Source organism: Rhipicephalus microplus, chromosome 1 (genome assembly GCF_043290135.1).
Source record: "Rhipicephalus microplus isolate Deutch F79 chromosome 1, USDA_Rmic, whole genome shotgun sequence".
Taxonomy (NCBI): domain Eukaryota; kingdom Metazoa; phylum Arthropoda; class Arachnida; order Ixodida; family Ixodidae; genus Rhipicephalus; species Rhipicephalus microplus.
Window position 1 is genome coordinate 7,850,522 of NC_134700.1, and position 17,561 is coordinate 7,868,082.

The 17,561-nt window shown below is 47.6% G+C and overlaps 1 protein-coding gene across 1 annotated transcript; it reads right to left on the bottom strand.

Moving 5' to 3' along the window:
• Window positions 1-16,452: 16,452 nt before the first annotated feature.
• On the bottom strand, window positions 16,453-17,150 carry LOC142767651 (uncharacterized). Its single transcript, XM_075869796.1, has 2 exons — window positions 16,813-17,150; window positions 16,453-16,715 (listed from the first exon to the last, which is right to left on the bottom strand). The coding sequence occupies exons 1-2, from the start codon at window positions 17,087-17,089 to the stop codon at window positions 16,453-16,455; spliced, it is 540 nt and encodes a 179-aa protein (XP_075725911.1). The 5' UTR covers window positions 17,090-17,150.
• Window positions 17,151-17,561: the final 411 nt, after the last annotated feature.

The following is a 17,561-nucleotide window of genomic DNA, read 5'->3' on the forward strand; positions in this document are numbered from 1 at the left end:
ACTTTCTCCATTTGTTTAGTGGCTATTTCAATTTGCCTTTCTAGATAAAAACTTTCCTGTAGTTGCTCATTTTGTCTCCTTCCCACTTTCACTGCTCTTCCAAAACTTAGCTTGGTACGTTTGTGATCACTACCCAGAATTCTGGAGCCACCTTCATCTATGTGCATTCCCCTGACCTTACCATACATCCTATATGACATCAGTGCATAATCTATCGTCGACTGCAGCCTTCCTATCTCTTATGTTATTTGCCCTTCACACTTCTTGGTACTGTTGCAAATGATCAAATCAAGCCTTTCACACATATCTATGATCATTTTGCCTGTCGGGTCGGTATACCCGTCTATATGTTCTATGTGTGCATTCATATCTCCTAGTATAATTATCTCGCACTCTCCTCCTAACTTCTGAATGTCCTTTGATATACACTCTACCATTGCCTGGTTTTCCTCTCCGGCCTTTTCTCCCTTCCACAAGTACACAAAACCAAGGAGTGTTATATGCCCTGCCACTTTCCCTTTTAGCCATAAATGTTCCTTGCACTCCTGCTTGACCCTTTGCCAGTCTGTACTTTTATGAATAAATGCCCGAATACCACCCTCCTTTCTGCTGCCTTCTTTTCTATTACAATATTCCCACGCGTAGTCCGCATTGTTAGGAGGTTGTTCCATGTCCCTGAGATGTGTTTCTACAAAACCGTATACCATCGGCCTCTCTTCCCTTAGCTGTTCTTCTATCTCTTCCCACTTCAGCCTGTTCCTACCACACTGCATGTCAATATACCCTATGTCTGAATTGGCTCGGCGCTCGTGGCTATGTCTATTTCTGCCCCGGACTCTACCTATCTTAGACTTTGGTGCCAGTTTGGAATTGTATCTGTCCTTACCACCTATCAAAGAGTCTCCCTGGTTGTTTTCCTGGTTACTAGCTATTCTGCATACCGAAGGGCCCACTTGTCCCCCGAAAAAGCTACTGCGCGTCGTGCAAGTCGCCAACCCACCTTATGACCTTGCCGCCCATCGAAGTGAATTCTGTCTCGTTGAAAACCACCCTACCTATGCACGTCCCTGTTTATTTCCACCACCTCAAAGCCTTTCTCTCGACTTATCTGCCATATCTCTTGGTTTGCGTTGCCAACCACTCTTTGCAGGTTGCTATCACGCACCGGTACCTCCAATATCGTGCATATCACTACCTCTACCTGAGGAAAAGTGGCGCGCATGTCGTCGACGCCTTTCGCCAGTGTGGTTGCTAGTCCTGCTGTATCTTCATTTGAGCCATCGTTTAAACCGCCTGAAATTTTCACGAGGTTTCGTCTATCAGCTGTAGTTTTCAGTTTTGCGCTCCCTTGCCTTATGACTGCTTCCAACTTGCGTCCTGGAAACGCCCCCACTGCAACCCTCTTGTCGCCTCTTACCCTCTCTTTGATGGCTTCTGTGCATCGATTTAAATTCGAGTCCCCGGCGATTATCACATGCTGTGACTTTTCAGCTGGAGCGTCCTTCTCCTGGGGGTTGCTTGCACCTGTGACACCAGGTGCTTTCTCCCCTCCCAGCCCCTCCACTACTTCGCTGAAGCTGGTCCTTGCGACAATTGAACCGGCTGAACCCGTTTTTTTCAAACTTGCTAGCTCTTTGTTCTCCGCCATTCTGGTTGCCGGTTCCCTACTGTTCTCTCCGTAGGCCACTCCTCCGTTCACCTTGCCTAGTGCTTCCTCGGCGGACTTCAGCCTTCTCCCATTGCCCTCGCTTTCCCTTGCTCTGTCGCCAACGCAGTCTCGAGCTCGGTGATTCTCGTCAGCAGGTCACTCTGGGCAACGATCATTTTCTCCATTTTTTCCTCGACCTCACATTGCCTACACTTCGCGTCAGCCTCTTCTCCATCCGCTTCTACACTTGGGTCCACTTTCAAACCCACCCCACATCCTGAACACTTCAAAGTCTTTTTAACCATGTCTTTCCGACACCAATTGTTCTATGACTTGTCTCACTCGATAATTATAAAATTCGGTCCCTGCCCTACGAAAAAGAGAAAGTGTAAGCTCTACTGCAAAAAATTGCGTGTTCAATGTACGTGCACCTCCCCAACGGGGTGGCAAAAAACAACAAAAAACAAAAAGAAATCAAACACACACACACACACACGAACTATTAAATACTTGGTGACTGACCTTCGAAAAAGCCGTACAATAAAATAGGTGCTACAGTGATTTTAACTGCTGCCCTGTAATTATAAATACAAGGTAAAAACATGCAAAACAATTTATCTGCCTAGTCGATCGGGAGCGCTCAAAAAACACGTCCATCCACTGTGACAGTCCGAACCGAACTGCCCACGCCACTGCCGAACCGAACTACCCATGAATGGATGGATGGATGGATGGATGGATATGGCTGTGCCCTTTAGATCGGGCGGCTGCTAGCGCCACAAAGCCGTAATACTTAACGAACTAAAAACTAGATTTATTTATTTTTCTTTAAAAAGTGAGTTTGAGGATTCGTACCTTGCAGTGAAGAGTTTAATTTTCACTCGTGCCTTGACTTTAGCCTCCAATCAGATAACATCCTTCTAGTTAAGTCAGCCCGCTTGAAGTCTATTTTGCCCTCCCGGTCCCTAAACCCCAGTGCTTTGAAAAACTCTGCGCCATTATCCTGAACTATAGGGTGAAGTCCTTTACAGAACATTATCAAGTGTTCGGCAGTTTCTTCTTCCTCTCCACACGCACTGCATACTGTGTCTACCCCTTCGTATTTGGCTCGATATGTCTTGGTTCGCAGTACTCCCGTCCTGGCCTCAAACAGTAGAAAACTACTCCGAGTATTATCATAGATCCTTTCCTTGGCAATATCCTGCTTAAAAGATCGATAGATCTGTAGCGCGGACTTCTTAATCATGCCCGTTCTCCACATGTAAGTCTCCGTTTCCTTCACTTTCTTCCTATCCAATATTTCGTTTTGGTTTGTCCACCTGCTGTTTTCTAAGTATTTACCAGTCAACTTCCTGGTTCGCTTCCTCCATTTCGTATCGACATTCTTCATGTACAAGTAGCTGAAAACCTTCCTAGCCCAACGCTCCTCTCCCATTTCTCTCAATCGCTTCTCAAATTTTATCTTGCTGTTAGCTTCCCTGCCCTCAAAGGATGTCCATCCCATATCACCTTGTACTCCCTGATTTGGTGTATTCCCGTGAGCTCCTAAAGCAAGCCTACCTATTCCACGTTGCTGAATTTCTAATCTTGCTTGAACTTCTGATCTCATGCACAAGACCGCATTGCCGAACGTCAGCCCAGGAGCCATGACCCCTTTCCATATTCCTCTCACAACATTATACCTATTGTAATTCCACAGTGCCGTATTTTTCATCACTGCTGCATTTCTGTTACCTTTAGTCGTCACGTATATTTCGTGTTCCCTCAGGAACTTGGTGTCATTGCTTATCCATATGCCCAGATATTTGTACTTATCTGTTATCGCCAGCCTGACCTCCTGTATTCTAAGCTCACTACCTTCGTTGTCATTGAAAGTCATGACTACTGATTTTTCCTTACTGAATCTAAAATCTAACCTAGCTCCCTCATTACCGCAGATTTCCATCAATCTCTGCAAATCTTCCTTGTTGTTGGCCATAAGCACTATATCATCTGCGTACATTATTGCTGGTAGTGCCTGATCAATAAGTTTTCCTTGTTTGACTGAAGAGAGGTTGAAGCCCAGTCCACTTCCCTCTAATTTTGCCTCTAATCCTTGTAGGTACATCAAGCATAATAAGGGTGACAGGGGCACCCCTGCCTAAGCCCCCGTTTTACCTCTGCACGCTTGGATACCTGTTTTTCCCACTTTATAACTACCTTCTTACTTTTATATATCTCCTTTAAAAGATTAGTGACTCCATCTTCCACACCTAGTATTTACAGTATTCCCAACAAGTCTTCTTGAACCGTGCTATCGTACGCTCCCTTGATATCCAAAAATTGGAGCCACAGGGGCCTGAATTCTTTTTCTGCTATTTCGATGCACTGCGTCAGTGAGAACTGATAGTGCTCCAACCTCCTGTTTTTCTGAAACCCATTCTGCTGTTCCCCCCGGACCCCCTCATCCTCTATCCATGCCTTCAGTCTTTCCATTTTAATCTGCATCGCCAGCCTGTAATCACTGATGTCACTGTTATGGGACGGTAGTTGTTTATGTCAGCTTTGTCCCTCTTCCCTTTATAGATCATGCTCATCCTGCTAAGTTTCCATCCATCAGGAACTTCATCATCGATTATTATTTTACTTACTGCCTCTCTCAAAACCTGCTTAGACTTCGGACCTAATGTCTTTATTAGCATAATTGGAATGCCATCTGGGCCTGTGATGTACTACTAGGAACCCTTTTCTCAGCCCTTTCCCACTCTCGTTGTGAAAATGGAGCCATTGCACCACTTGATTCGTCCTTGTCTATTGTGGTGCATAAAGTACTTCTTTGTTCAAATTTTTTTGTCACTCTTGTTCTTATATATTCAATAGCGTCGTCCCCCTCTAGCCTAGCACCTTGGGCTGTGGTTATAAAACTCTGCTCTAGGCACGTCTCATTTCTTAGGGAGTTTAGCTGGTCAAAATTTCGCAGCTGCCTTTCTATCTTTTTTATGTACTTCTGCCAGCCACTGAGCTCCCTTTCTTCTAATCTTTTCATTGATCAGAAGGGATGCATCCCTTCTACAGCTTAGAAAGGTTTCCCATTTTCTTTCAACATCATCTGTCGGTTCACCCCGCTGCTTAGCATGACTTTGTTCCCTAGAGGCTTCCTGACGTTTTATTATGGCTCTCTTTACTTCCTCATTCCACCAACTTTTGGGTTGGTGTCTTCTTTTTCGGGGTGACTTGTCACGCGTCTTAGCAAGCTCTAGCTCAAAGAGTCTAATTAGATTTGTGTATGTCCACACTGTCTTATTATCCTCCGTGATTACTTTCTCCATTTGTTTAGTGGCTATTTCAATTTGCCTTTTTGGATAAAAATTTTCCTGTAGTTGCTCATCTTGTCTCCTTCCCACTTTCACTGCTCTTCCAAAACTTAGCTTGATACGTTTGTGATCATTACCCAGACTTCTGGAGCCACCTTCATTTATGTGCATTCCCCTGAGCTTACCATACATCTTATGTGACATCAGTGCATAATCTATCGTCGACTGCAGCCTTCCTACCTCCCATGTTATTTGCCCTTCACACTTCTCGGTACTGTTGCAAATGATCAAATCAAGCCTTTCACACATATCCATGATCATTTTGCCTGTCGGGTCGGTATACCCATCTATATCTTCTATGTGCGCATTCGTGTCTCCTAGTATAATTACCTCGCACTCTCTTCCTAACTCCTGAATGTCCTTTGGTATACATTTCTGGTTTTCCTCTATGGCCTTTGCTCCCGTCCACAAGTACACGAAACCAAGGAGTGTCATTTGACCTGCCACTTTCCCTTTAGCCATAAATGTTCCTTGCACTCCTGCTTGACCCTTTGCCAGTCTGTACTTTTATGAATAAATGCCCGAATACCACCCTCCTTTCTGCTGCCTTCTTTTCTATTACAATATTCCCACGCGTAGTCCGCATTGTTAGGAGGTTGTTCCATGTCCCTGAGATGTGTTTCTACAAAACCGTATACCATCGCCCTCTCCTTCAATAGCTGTTCTTCTATCTCTTCGCACTTCAGCCTGTTCCTACCACCCTGCATGTTAATATACCCTATGTCTGATTTGGCTAGGCGCTCGTGGCTACGTCTATTTATGCCCCGGACTCTACCTATCTTAGATATTGGTGCCACTTTGGAATCGTATCTTTCCATACCACTTGTCGAAGAGTCTCTCTGGTTGTTTTCTTCGTTACTAGCTATCCTGCACCTGAAGGGCTCGCTTGCCCCCCAAGAAAGCTACTGCGCGTCTTGCAAGTCGCAAACCCACCTCATAACCTAGCCGCCCGTCGAAGTGAATTCTGTCTCGTTAAAAACCGCCCAACCAATGCACCTCTCTGTTTATTTCCACCACCTCAAAGCCTTTCTCTCGACTCATCCGCCATATCTCTTGGTTTGCGTTAACAACAGCTCTTTGCAGGTTGCTATCACGCACCAGTACCTTCGGTATTGTGCATATCACTACCTGTACCTTAGGAGAAGTGGCGCGCATGTCATCGACGCCTTTCGCCAGTGTGGTTGCTAGTCCTGCTGTATCTTCATTTAAGACATCGTTTAAACCGCCTGAAATTATCACGAGGTTTCGTCTATCAGCTGTAGTTTTCAGTTTTGCGCTCCCTTGCCTTATGACTGCTTCCAACTTGCGTCCTGGAAACGCCCCCACTGCAACCCTCTTGTCGCCTCTTACCCTCTCTTTGATGGCTTCTGTGCATCGATGTAAATTCGAGTCGCCGGCGCTTTTCACATGCTGTGACTTTTCTGCTGGAGCGTCCTGCACCTGGGGGCTACTTGCACCTGTGATGCCCTCTGCTTTGTCCACTCCTAGCCCCGCCACTACCTCGCTGAAGCTGGGCCTTGCGACAATTGAACCGGCTAAACATGTTTTTTGCAAACTTGCTTGCTCTTCTTTCTGCACCGTTCTGGTTGCTGGTTCCCTACTTTTCTCTCCGTAGGCCGCTTCTTTTTTCAGCTTTGCTGGTGCTTCTTCGGCAGATTTCAGTCTTTCTCCCATTGCCCTCATTTTCTCTTGTTCTGTCGCCAACGCAGTATCGAGCTCGGCGATTCTCATGAGCAGTTTACTCTGGGCAACCATCATTTTCTCTGTTTTTTTTCCTCGACCCCACATTGCCTACACTTCGCGTCAGCCTTTTTCCAGCCGCTTTTACGCTTGGGTCCACTTTCAAAGCAACTCCACATCCTGAACACTTTACAGTCTTTTTAACCATGTCTTTCTGACACCGATTGTCCCTATACACAATAATTACTAAACTCGAGCCTTGCACTACGAAATAAAAAGAAAGTCTAAGCTCTACTACAAAAATTTGCGTGTTCAATGTACGCGCACCTCCCCCATGGGGTGGCAAAAGAAAAAAAACAACAAAAAATTCAAGCACACACACCCACACTAATAAATACCTGCGGACTGGCCCCCGAAAAAGCCGTACCATAAAACAAGTGCTGCGAAGATTTCAACCGCTGCCTTATAACTATAAAGACAAGCTCAAAACATGCAAAAACACTTATCTGCGCAGTCGATCCGGAGCGCTCAAAAACTCGTCCATCCACCATGACAGCCCAAACTGAACCCACGCCACTGCCATGAGCGCCCCTAGTGGCATCGGTGCACCGATTGGCCTTCTCCAGCGAGCAAAAAGCGCCGCGCTCATCACACCTTCCCATTCTAGCCACGCTATCAGAGGTGTTCTCTGGTGTCAGCTGTGCGACTGTTGAACTTGTAGGTGTTCTGTGGCTGTTTCTACAAGCAACAGTGTAGTGCAGCAGCGCTTCTGGGTGTTGTCTTCTTTAGTGTTCTGTGTAATGCGTGCGCGCTCTGTAATCTCAGGTGTAAATGCGTATGGTTTACGCCGTAATGACGACATGTGCGGGGTCATCGCGTGCGCGTCGGCACGGCCGTATGCTTTGCTTGCGCATATCGCGATCGTGGGATGCCGGATGAAATGAAAGACGAATTCTTCGTGGCTGTTACAAGCTGCCACTCTAGCGTCGCCAGCACGAAGTCGGCGACGGGAATGACAGCAGGTTAGTTCGTTCCGCACGCAAGCAGAGACAGTGAAGAGATCAGAGACGTGAGAAAACAAAACAAACTTTACTCTAGTGATATTGCAGCACACGGGATCTAGTACCACACTTCAATACAACTAACAAAATACATCAATACTTGATAAAAAAAATACATATAAAAAACTATAAACCAGCTTACGAGAGAGAACTACTACAAACTACACAAACTATCAACAATAGAACTACGGAGGAGAAAGTTCGAAGATATAAACAGGTGAAGGCATACGTGTGATGACCGGCAGCGTTGCGTCCCCGACGATTGGATGCGAGAAGTCGAAGAGAGTTCTGGCACGACTGCGATGTCGGCGGTGTTGCAACGCTGGCGGCTCCGGGAGGCTAGTGCTTGCAGGTGACCTCGGGCAGGTTGAGCTAAGTCGAGGCGAAGTCCCGATGTCTACGTTGCAGACGTTAATATCGCGTCACAACTAGACGAACGGCTAAGTTTAGGTGGCCAGCCGATACAGAGCCACACTAAAAACTTCTAGAAGAGATACTTGTTGATCTGTTTCTAAACCATGTTGGTCAGCGACTAGTCTGCCTAGCAGGGCAAAATCCTGCGCTTAAATACCCCTCGTGTCTTCTCGCTCTCTTCCTTGGGGACAAGAGACCTCTACATGGGTCCAATCATACGCGTTTCATTGGTGGAAACTCCACCCCAAAAAATATACTGACCCCACCACTTTTTAATTAGGAGAGGGCCTTCAACTAGCGAGAGTGACAACCTGTTGGAGTGCTCTCATACGTCTTGGCCACCAGAAGTTTTCCCGTGGGAACGGTCAGACTGTTTGGCTCTCAGCCGGTGCGTCCCCTAGTCTAAACCTTGTTCGGGGTACATCACAGCTTTCCACGAGCCTGCAGACACCGCCGTAGGTACAAAGGATCAAACGTCGACGGCAATGTTCCAAAAAGAACACTCCAATCTGCTTCCCGGCTCCTTTCTTGCACCCGCCATTCCCGCCGGTCAGCGGGGTAGTACGGCGCCCGTTAATTGCCGTGACGCCGGGTCGCAAAAATGGCAGTCCTTGACATTGCCCCCCACTTTCAGAATGTTATTCATAACATTTGCTCACTCGGAGGGGAATTTTTCGCCAAAAAGGAAACAAAACACCACCAACAAGGGAGACTTGAGGACTGTCCTTCTCATACACAACATAAATAGGCAGAGTGCATCAAAGTAACAACAAAAGGGAAAAACAATTGTTAGAGTACCAGCTTCAGTTACACGCAACAATATCAATGCGCCATACAAACAAGAAAAAGAAATAGCCGTGTACGGCAGCCATCAATACAGAGTACACTGCACGAATGTATACTACGAAACAAAACGGAACAGGTGCGCTCCTCTACTGTAGTGAAATCCTTCAATGTGCATTACAACGTAAAAAAAAAACAACCAATGCACCAAGCAAAAAGAAAATAACTCAAAATACACTTCATATACAATTAAATACGCACATACAAACAGAAAACAAACGATGAAAGGAATAAAAAAATAACATGCTCCCCAGACTTCAAGGACTATATCCGGCTCAAGTAATCGGCTCCCAAGTTTTCGCTTATCTTAATATTCGTAATGGTGAACTGGTACTCTTGGAGTAGTAAACTCCATCGAAGTACTCGAGCGTTCAGCTGTTTTGCCTGTTGGATATAACTGAGAGGCCGGTGGTCTGTCTGGACACAAAATTGTAATCCATATAAGTACATGGAGGATTTCTGAATTCCCCATACCAACGCGAGACATTCGCGTTTGGTGGTACTATAGGAAGCCTCCCGTGGAAGCAGCTTTCGGCTGGCATAAGCTGTGGCGTGGAGCTCGCCTTCGTGGGCCTGCATGAGCACGGCTCCGAGACGTGTCTGATGCGTCCGTTCAAAGTACAAAGGGTTAGTGCAAATTTGGTAGCCGTAGTATCGGCTCCGTAGAGGCATGTTGTTTAAGACTTCGAAAAGCCTCCTCGTGGGCTGCAGTCCATTTCACCGAGTTAGCTTCGCCCTTCCAGGTTAAATCTGTAAGGGGAGCGCTGACTTCAGCGTAATTCGGGATAAATTCCCGATAGTACCCGGTCATACCGAGGAAGGCGCGCACTTATCGCTTGGTTAAAGGACGTGGTGCAGCTTCGATCTTGTCGAGTGTTTTCCCCAGTGGTTGCAATCTGCCCCTGCCAACTCGGTGTCCCAAGAAGTCGATTTCTTCCACACCAAGTTCGCATGTATTGGGGCGCACTGTAAGCCCGACCCTCTGTATGCGCTCATAAAGCAGTCCCAGAGACCTCAGGTGCTCTTCCCATGTCTCGGTGGCTACCAGTACATCATCGTAGTAATGGTCCACACTGGGTATACCTTCCGCAACCTTCCGCATGAATTTAGCAAATACAGCAGGCGCTGTCTTGATGCCGAATGGCATGAAGCGGAACTGATATAGTCCCGATGTCGTCGAGAAGGCCGTCTTCGCATTGGACTCTTCGGTCAGCGGGATCTGCCAATAGCCCTTCACGAAGTCGAGCTTCGAGAAATACTTCTTCTTTCCCACTGCAGCAAACACCACGTCAGTTCTTGTCATAGGTTCGGAGCCGGCCACCAGAACGTTGTTCAGGCGTCGAAAATCGATACACAGTCGATTTGTACTGTCGGGTTTCTTTACCAAAATGACTGGCAAATTATAAAGTGACTGATTTCTCAATGATGCCGAGCTTCTCCATCTCCCGCGCCTCTTTCCCTACACCTTCCCGCGTTGCTAAGGGAAGAGGGCATTGCTTCACATGGACGGGGTTACTCGTGGTGAGTTCGAGGTTGCAGTGGACCCAGTCAGTTTTGCCCGGGACATCCGAGAAAATACGAGCGTGTTCTCTGACAATCCTTTGCAGCTGTCCGATCTGCTGAGCATCCAGTTTGTCGCAGAGCTTCACTTCTTCTTCCCCTTCCACTTTCAGCCAGTCAGGCGTTGGAATATTTTCGTCCTCGCTTGATTCCGCAACACCAAATGTCACGTTGCACACCTTGGTGGAGGGGCTGTCCCTCTCCTCGTATCTTTTCAGTAAGTTGGCGTGGAAGATTTTTCTGCCGCCAGCCGTGTCTAAGACGTAGTCAGCTTTGCCCTTCTTTTCCCGGACTTCAAAAGAGCCCTTCCATTGCAGCAGCAGCTTGTTCGTGTCGGTGGGAAGTAAAATCAGTACCTTGTCTCCGGGGTTGAAACTCCGCTGCTTCGCCTTTCGATTGTACAGCTTCGTGTACCGTGCTCCGGCTTTTTCCATTTCCTCGTGTGCCAGGCGGCACGTTTCCTCCAAACGGTTCCGAAGGTCGAATGCATGCTGGAGCGTCGTCTTAGCTTCTTCAGCCAAGTCGGCGTTCCACAGCTCCTTCAGTATCGCCAAGGGTCCCCTCACATGACGGCCATAGAGAAGCTCGAAGGGTGAAAACCCCATACTGGCCTGCAGAACCTCCCTATAGGCAAAAAGGAGAGGTGCCAGGTAGCGGTCCCAATCTCTCGGTTTTTCGGCGCACATGCGCTTCAACATTAATTTTAAGGTTACGTTGAATCTTTCCACCAAGCCATTCACCATGGGGTGATATGGGGTGGTGTGGAGCTGGCACACGGAAAGGAGCCGCGCTACTTCCTTCATCAGGTCCGATGTGAAGTTCGTGCCACGGTCGCTCAGTACCTCGCAGGGGACGCCAAATTGGGAGAATATCTCGACCAGGGCTTCGGCCACTCGCTCAGTTTTGATACTCGGGAGCGCCACTGCGTCTGGATACCGGGTGGCATAATCCATCAAAGTCAAAATGTATCGGTTCCCATGCTTTGAGGGCGGGTGAAACGGTCCCACTATATCGATCACCACTCGCTTGAACGGGGTGTCGATTATGGGTGCTCTCCCCAGTGGAACATGTGGTACACGGCCCTTTGCTGCGGTGCGCTGACAAATGTCACATGAGGCGACGAACCTTTTTACGTCAGCTGTGATTCCTGGCCAAAAGAACTCCTCCGAGATCTGGTCCTTGGTTTTCTGCGTGCCCAAGTGTTCTGCCATTATGCCATCGTGTGCTGTTTTAAGCACAGCTTCTCGGTGACAGTGCGGAACGACTAATTGGCGTACAAGCCGTCCATTGGCCTCTGTGTACTGTCGGTACAGCAGTCTCTGTTCTTTTTTATACTCGACGCTTTCCTTCTCATTTCGGCATGTTTGCTTCCTGCCGATCTTCTTAAAACACTGTTTGAGTGTCGGATCTCCCCTCTGCTCACAGTCATAGTTATCTCCCGGCAATCCCGCCGTGGTGCCAAGCGTACAAAGCTTGGCAAATTTTTCCGGCTGTGCCTGTGCTTGAGAACGAGTGATAGCTGCTGATACAGACTTTTCCCTTAACTCCTTTGTCGAGACAGGTTTTCAGTCTCCTTTCTGAGATCATTAGGAGGTCTCACGCTATCGATATTGCCCAGAATGAGGTCATACCGTGGATCTTGCAGGCATAGTGCTGTCAGATTGCCAGTAAAGTAGAGGGTGTCAACCTCAATCCGTGCTTCGGGTAGCATCCTCGCTGTTCCGTCAACCAAGTAGACGAGTCTGCTTGTACCTGTCAGCTCGTTTTCCTTCACCAACTTCCTCCGCACGATTACTGTGTTGCACCCCGTATCCCGCAACACTGATATGTCTGTGCCTCGAAGGGTCCCTGTGGACACTGGTAGGTTCTCGGCCAGATTTTTCAGCGGTGTCACCCTTACGGCATTGACGACGGGGACTTTTTCGCCATTCCTAAGCTCGATATACCCATCGCATATGGGATCCTCACGCGTTTCTCTTGGTGAGTAGAGGCAGGACGCCTGGAGTGAGTTACTTGCTCCTGACCAGCAGTCGTTTGCCCTATGTCCTTTTTTCCCACACTTGAAGCAGACGATGGCTACATTAGCGGCAGGTCTTTTGCGAAACAAGTGCGGCGGATGATTCCCACGACTGCAAATATAGCACCATGGTGGTGGTGCGTGGCTGTTGCCTCCTTTCTCGTATTTCCCCTTCTCGTCCGTTATGGGACCATCTTTCTTTGTTTTCGCTAGGCTTGCTCCACCCTGAGCTTCCAAAAAGTGGTCTGCCAGCTCAAGCATGTCTCCCAGGGATTCCGCCCTCCTTTCTCTCAAATATAATGCCAGGTTAGAACCACATCCATGCAAAAACTTCTGTCTAATCAACAATGCGCAGAGGGACTCGAATTCTGTCTCAGTTTTGGACAGCTCAACCCATCTATCGAAGTAATGTCTTAAGCGAGTCGCGTACTGTGTTGCAGTTTCACCCCCTACTGGCCTCTCCTTATTGAACTTGTCTCGGAACCCATCCGCCGTGAAGCAAAAGCGCTTCAAGTGGGCGGTTTTAACCTTGGTGTAGTCCGCTGCATCTGTAGGCGATAGCCTGCCGTAAACACTTAGCGCCTCTCCTGTAAGACATGTCAAAAGCGCCGCCGCCCATTGGCTTTCAGGCCACTTTTGCCCTCTGGCGATGCTCTCAAGCCGGCGTATAAACGCATCTAAGTCGTCCCTTCCTTCGTCAAAGGTGACGAGCAGTCTACCTCTGTGTATTCTCAAACTCGGCTCCTTTCTGGAATTGCCGTGCTCACTGCTGGATCGGCTCACACTGCTACTCTCCCTGAGGCGAATCTTTAATTGCAGTAACTGCGATTCCCGTTCTCCGGATTCTCTTGCCGCTTCTCGTCCTTTCTCCCTTTCTTCGCGCTCTCTCTCCCTTTTTTTCCATTTCCTCCCGGGCCAGTGCCCGCTCTTCTCTGGCTAACGCCTGCGCCTGTTCCTGCTGCTCCTTAACCCATTGTCTCAGTTCTGTGCCCTCGAGGCCTAACTGTTTACCGTGCGCGATCCACTTATCAAAATACATACACTCCATACTACAAACTGTCACTATAATGCCACTATAAAACTAGCGCAATCATATGCAGGATGCAACCGCTTCAACTGTGCGGATCTATCACCACGCTGTCCGCACGGTTTTCGTTCACCCCTCACTGTCTTACTCTTGTACGGAACGTCCTCGTCGCGGACGCCAGTGTTGTTACAAGCTGCCACTCTAGCGTCACCAGCGCGAAGTCGGCGACGGGAATGACAGTTGGTTAGTTCGTTCCGCACGCAAGCAGAGACAGTGAAAAGATCAGAGACGCGAGAAAACAAAACAAACTTTGCTCTAGTAATATTGCAGCACACGGAATCTAGTACAACAGTTCAATACAACTAACAAAATACATCAACACTTGATACAACAAAAAATACTGCCACGTAATTTATTTACGTATAGACCTACTGGAAGGCCAAGGAACGCCAGAAGAGCAAGGAACGTCAACAGGCTGAAAATACAAAACAAGCGCAAGCTCGTGTCGCGCGTGTGCACCAACGCTGTGGCTTGCCGTTTCTTGCTTCTTCGTCGTCGTTCGCATAGTTCGCTACATTGGCCCCTGGTGAACAGCGTAGCCAACCTGGTGACTAAAGGCGTAGTCACTATAGCGGGGTCGTAATACGGCTTCAGGCGACTCACATGCACGATTTCTCGGTCACGACGGCGTAAGTCATGAGACTGTGTCAAAGGCTCAATCTCATAATGGACTGGTGACGTACGGGCGAGAATGCGGTAGGGCCCGTGGTATCGCGCCAGTAATTTCGAGGAAAGGCCAGAAGTACTCGGTGGAATCCAGAGCCAAACAAGAGCACCAGTCGTGAAAGTAGAGAGATGTCGGTTGGTGTCATGCCGTAGCTTCTGGTGGCCTTGATCCTCTGTTGTCAGTGAACAGGCCAATCGTCTGCAATCTTCTGCGTACCTGGCAGCATCAGAAATTGCAGTGCACTCAGCGGAGTCGGGCGCGTATGGAAGGATAGTGTCCAGCATGCACGATGGTTCGTGTTCGTACAACAGAAAGAAAAGGGAAAACCCTGTCGTCGCGTGCATAGCGGTATTATACGCATACGTGACGAATGGAAGGACAGTGTCCCAATCGGTCTGGTCTGAAGCTGTGTACATTGTCAACATATCACCGAGAGTGCGACTAAATCGTTCTGTGAGGCCATTCGTCTGTGGGTGATATGCTGCCGTCATGCGATAAACAATGTTGCACTGAGCGAGCAAGGCTTGAATGGCGTCAGACAAGAAAACACGCCCCCGGTCGCTCAAAAGTTCGCGGGGAGCACCATGGCGAAGAACGAAGTTGCGCAAGATGAAAAACGCGCAAGAAAAACGTTGCGCAAGAATGTATCCTGGTTTTCGTAGAGCCAATACAGCACCAAGACCGACACCACTGGCGTCGGTGTGGACCACCGAAGGCGCATCGGGGTAAAAACGACGTAGTGTTGCAGGTGATGATAATAACCGCCGAAGCGCAGTGAAGGATTCGTCGCACTCTTTTGACCAAGCAGAAATGCCTTTGGAAGTTGTCAACAGGTTGATAAAAGGCGCGATGATGGAAGAGAAGTTCCGCACAAAGCGACGAAAGTATGAGCACAGGCCGATAAAACTTCGAAGCGTCTTGATGTAATTGGGCTTCGGATATTCGGCCACGGCGCGGAGTTTCGCCGGATTCGGGAGAACACCCTCAATGCAGACGACGTGACCCAGTATAGTGAGCTGACGTGCGGCAAAATGGCACTTCTTGATGTTAAATTGAAGGCCAGCAGAGGTGAGACACGTGAGAATAGCACGAAGACGAACAAGGTGAGTGTAAAAACTGCGAGAAAAAACGACGATGTCGTCTAGGTAGCAGAGGCACGCGTTCCACTTGTAGCCGCGAAGGATGGTGTCCATCATCCCCAGGCAGCACGCCGCCGTTGGACCAATCTTGGACCATCATCAGCTAACATCGGCACCGACGTCGGAAGTGCAACTTCTTCCAATGTCGGGCCGACGTTCAAGCCAATGATGGGCCGACGTTTTACCGATTTTTTAGCCAGTATGCAACCAACATTGGGCCGACGAAAGCCCATCGTATTGCCGACAAAGCTGCCAATTTTTGGCCAACATTGGGCCATATTTCAGCCAATCACATGCCATTTTTATGCCAATGTTTGCTGCACGACGAATATTGGCTACCGATGTAGGACCGACATTGGACCAATCCAGGGCCACATTGCAGCCAATCAAATGCCGTTATTACACCGATGTATCCTGCACGACGAATATTGGCTACTGATTGGCTTGCCATTATGTAACCATTATTAGTAGGAAATTTTTCTTACCGTAAGATTAAACAATATGCCTCGATGACCCGCTCTTGTAGCTTTGCAGCCCTGTATACTTGGGGCAACAGAAAATTGAATGCTGAGAACTGAAAGCAGTTACTCGATCTATTTCATCTTTTATACCTCATTCCCTTTGCTAACACTAGAAGGGTAGTTTATTTACTTACCAATTCATCTTTTGCCATAGCGAGTGCTTTATTTGGTACTAGTATTTGGTGCAGCAGATCGAAAAAAGTCCTTCGGAAGTAAATTCTGAAAGCATATGTCCCTCACATGCAATCCCCACATATGTCCCCCACATGATAATCGAGAATATTCATACAGTTTAGAGCATTTTTTTGTAACTAAAACATGGTGATGGTGCTTCCGACTCAGCATAAGCTAGCTGAACAGTGCACCACCGACAGTCTTCAGACCATTTGTTTTTTTATTTATTAGGTACAACAAAAATATATACATTGAAAAAGATATATACACAACTGAGAAGGGCCCGCTCTACTGCAGATCAGGTTGTGTTGGGGGCACAGTAGCAGTGGTGCTGTCAAGGCCCTGGCCGCTGTGGCGGGGCAGGAAGCCAGCTGCCGCGAGCAGCCGATAATTTCCACTCTGAGAGTGGGGATCATCGCGCTGCTCCACAACAAATGCTTCTCTGAAGCGCCGCTTCCTGCCCCCACAGCGGTCACCAGACCCTGGCAGCCACCTCTTAATAAAGTTGAGGGCCTCCTCCTGGTCGCACCCTGCTTTTTGGCAGATGACATCTGCATACAAGAACAGAAATACCATCGTACACATGAAGCACTGCAGTACAGAGAATACACAAGGGTACACACACATAAAACAATGAACAAGTCTAACCTGTCACTAATCCACAGAGCCTCAGGTTCACAAAGGCCCTTTTCCCTTTTCTGCCATGAAGGCTGTACAGCACTTGCACGTCATGTGCCAATACAGCCTTCATAGCATTCACACCAATTTCTCGGAGGCCATGTCCCCCAATCTGCAGGAGGTGCTTGTGCTGTAAAAAAATGCAAGAAGCATAGATGGGGTAAATGCAAGAGCACATCGAAATGTTTTCATGATAAAAATCTGCAAGAAGAGGAAACTGAAAACAACAACTTGAATTTTTGGGCATCACAACATTTCATTGTTTTAACGCTAATTTCAACTCACTTGACCTAAAATGGTTTCCACATCAGCCCTCTCACACTCAGTGTGAGAAGCTTTCAGAGTCCTTCTCTGATATGCATAGTTTTGCTGTTATGAAATCAAATACAACACTGTTATAATTCTTAATAAATATTGAATCTAGCTATGAAATAGTATAATTACTTTGTAGAAAGCTCAATTTCCAATACACTTTTCTTCGAGGTTACAATGTCTTTGCCTGAATGTTGACCAGGAGTAGGTTCTACAGGTGAAAAAGGATAAAATATGTGGACTTCAAAAAGAAGCTTGGACATGTTTTTAATCAATGCAATGTAAGCAGAGCGCAACAAGACAAATGAACATGATCAATGCGTACTAAGAGGCAACCTTAGAGCGACCAAGTTTTGGTCATAGATGAAACTGATAGAAAAATAAAGGTCAAACTAGATGGTCGCACC

Excerpts from the sequence above, each read along its gene's own strand:
- LOC142767651 (XM_075869796.1), bottom strand. The coding sequence starts at position 17,089 with ATGCCCAAAAATTCAAGTTGTTGTTTTCAGTTTCCTCTTCTTGCAGAT. Across the intron at positions 16,716-16,812 it reads GCTCTGTGGATTAGTGACAG|ATGTCATCTGCCAAAAAGCA; the intron begins GTTAGACTTGTT and ends TCTTGTATGCAG.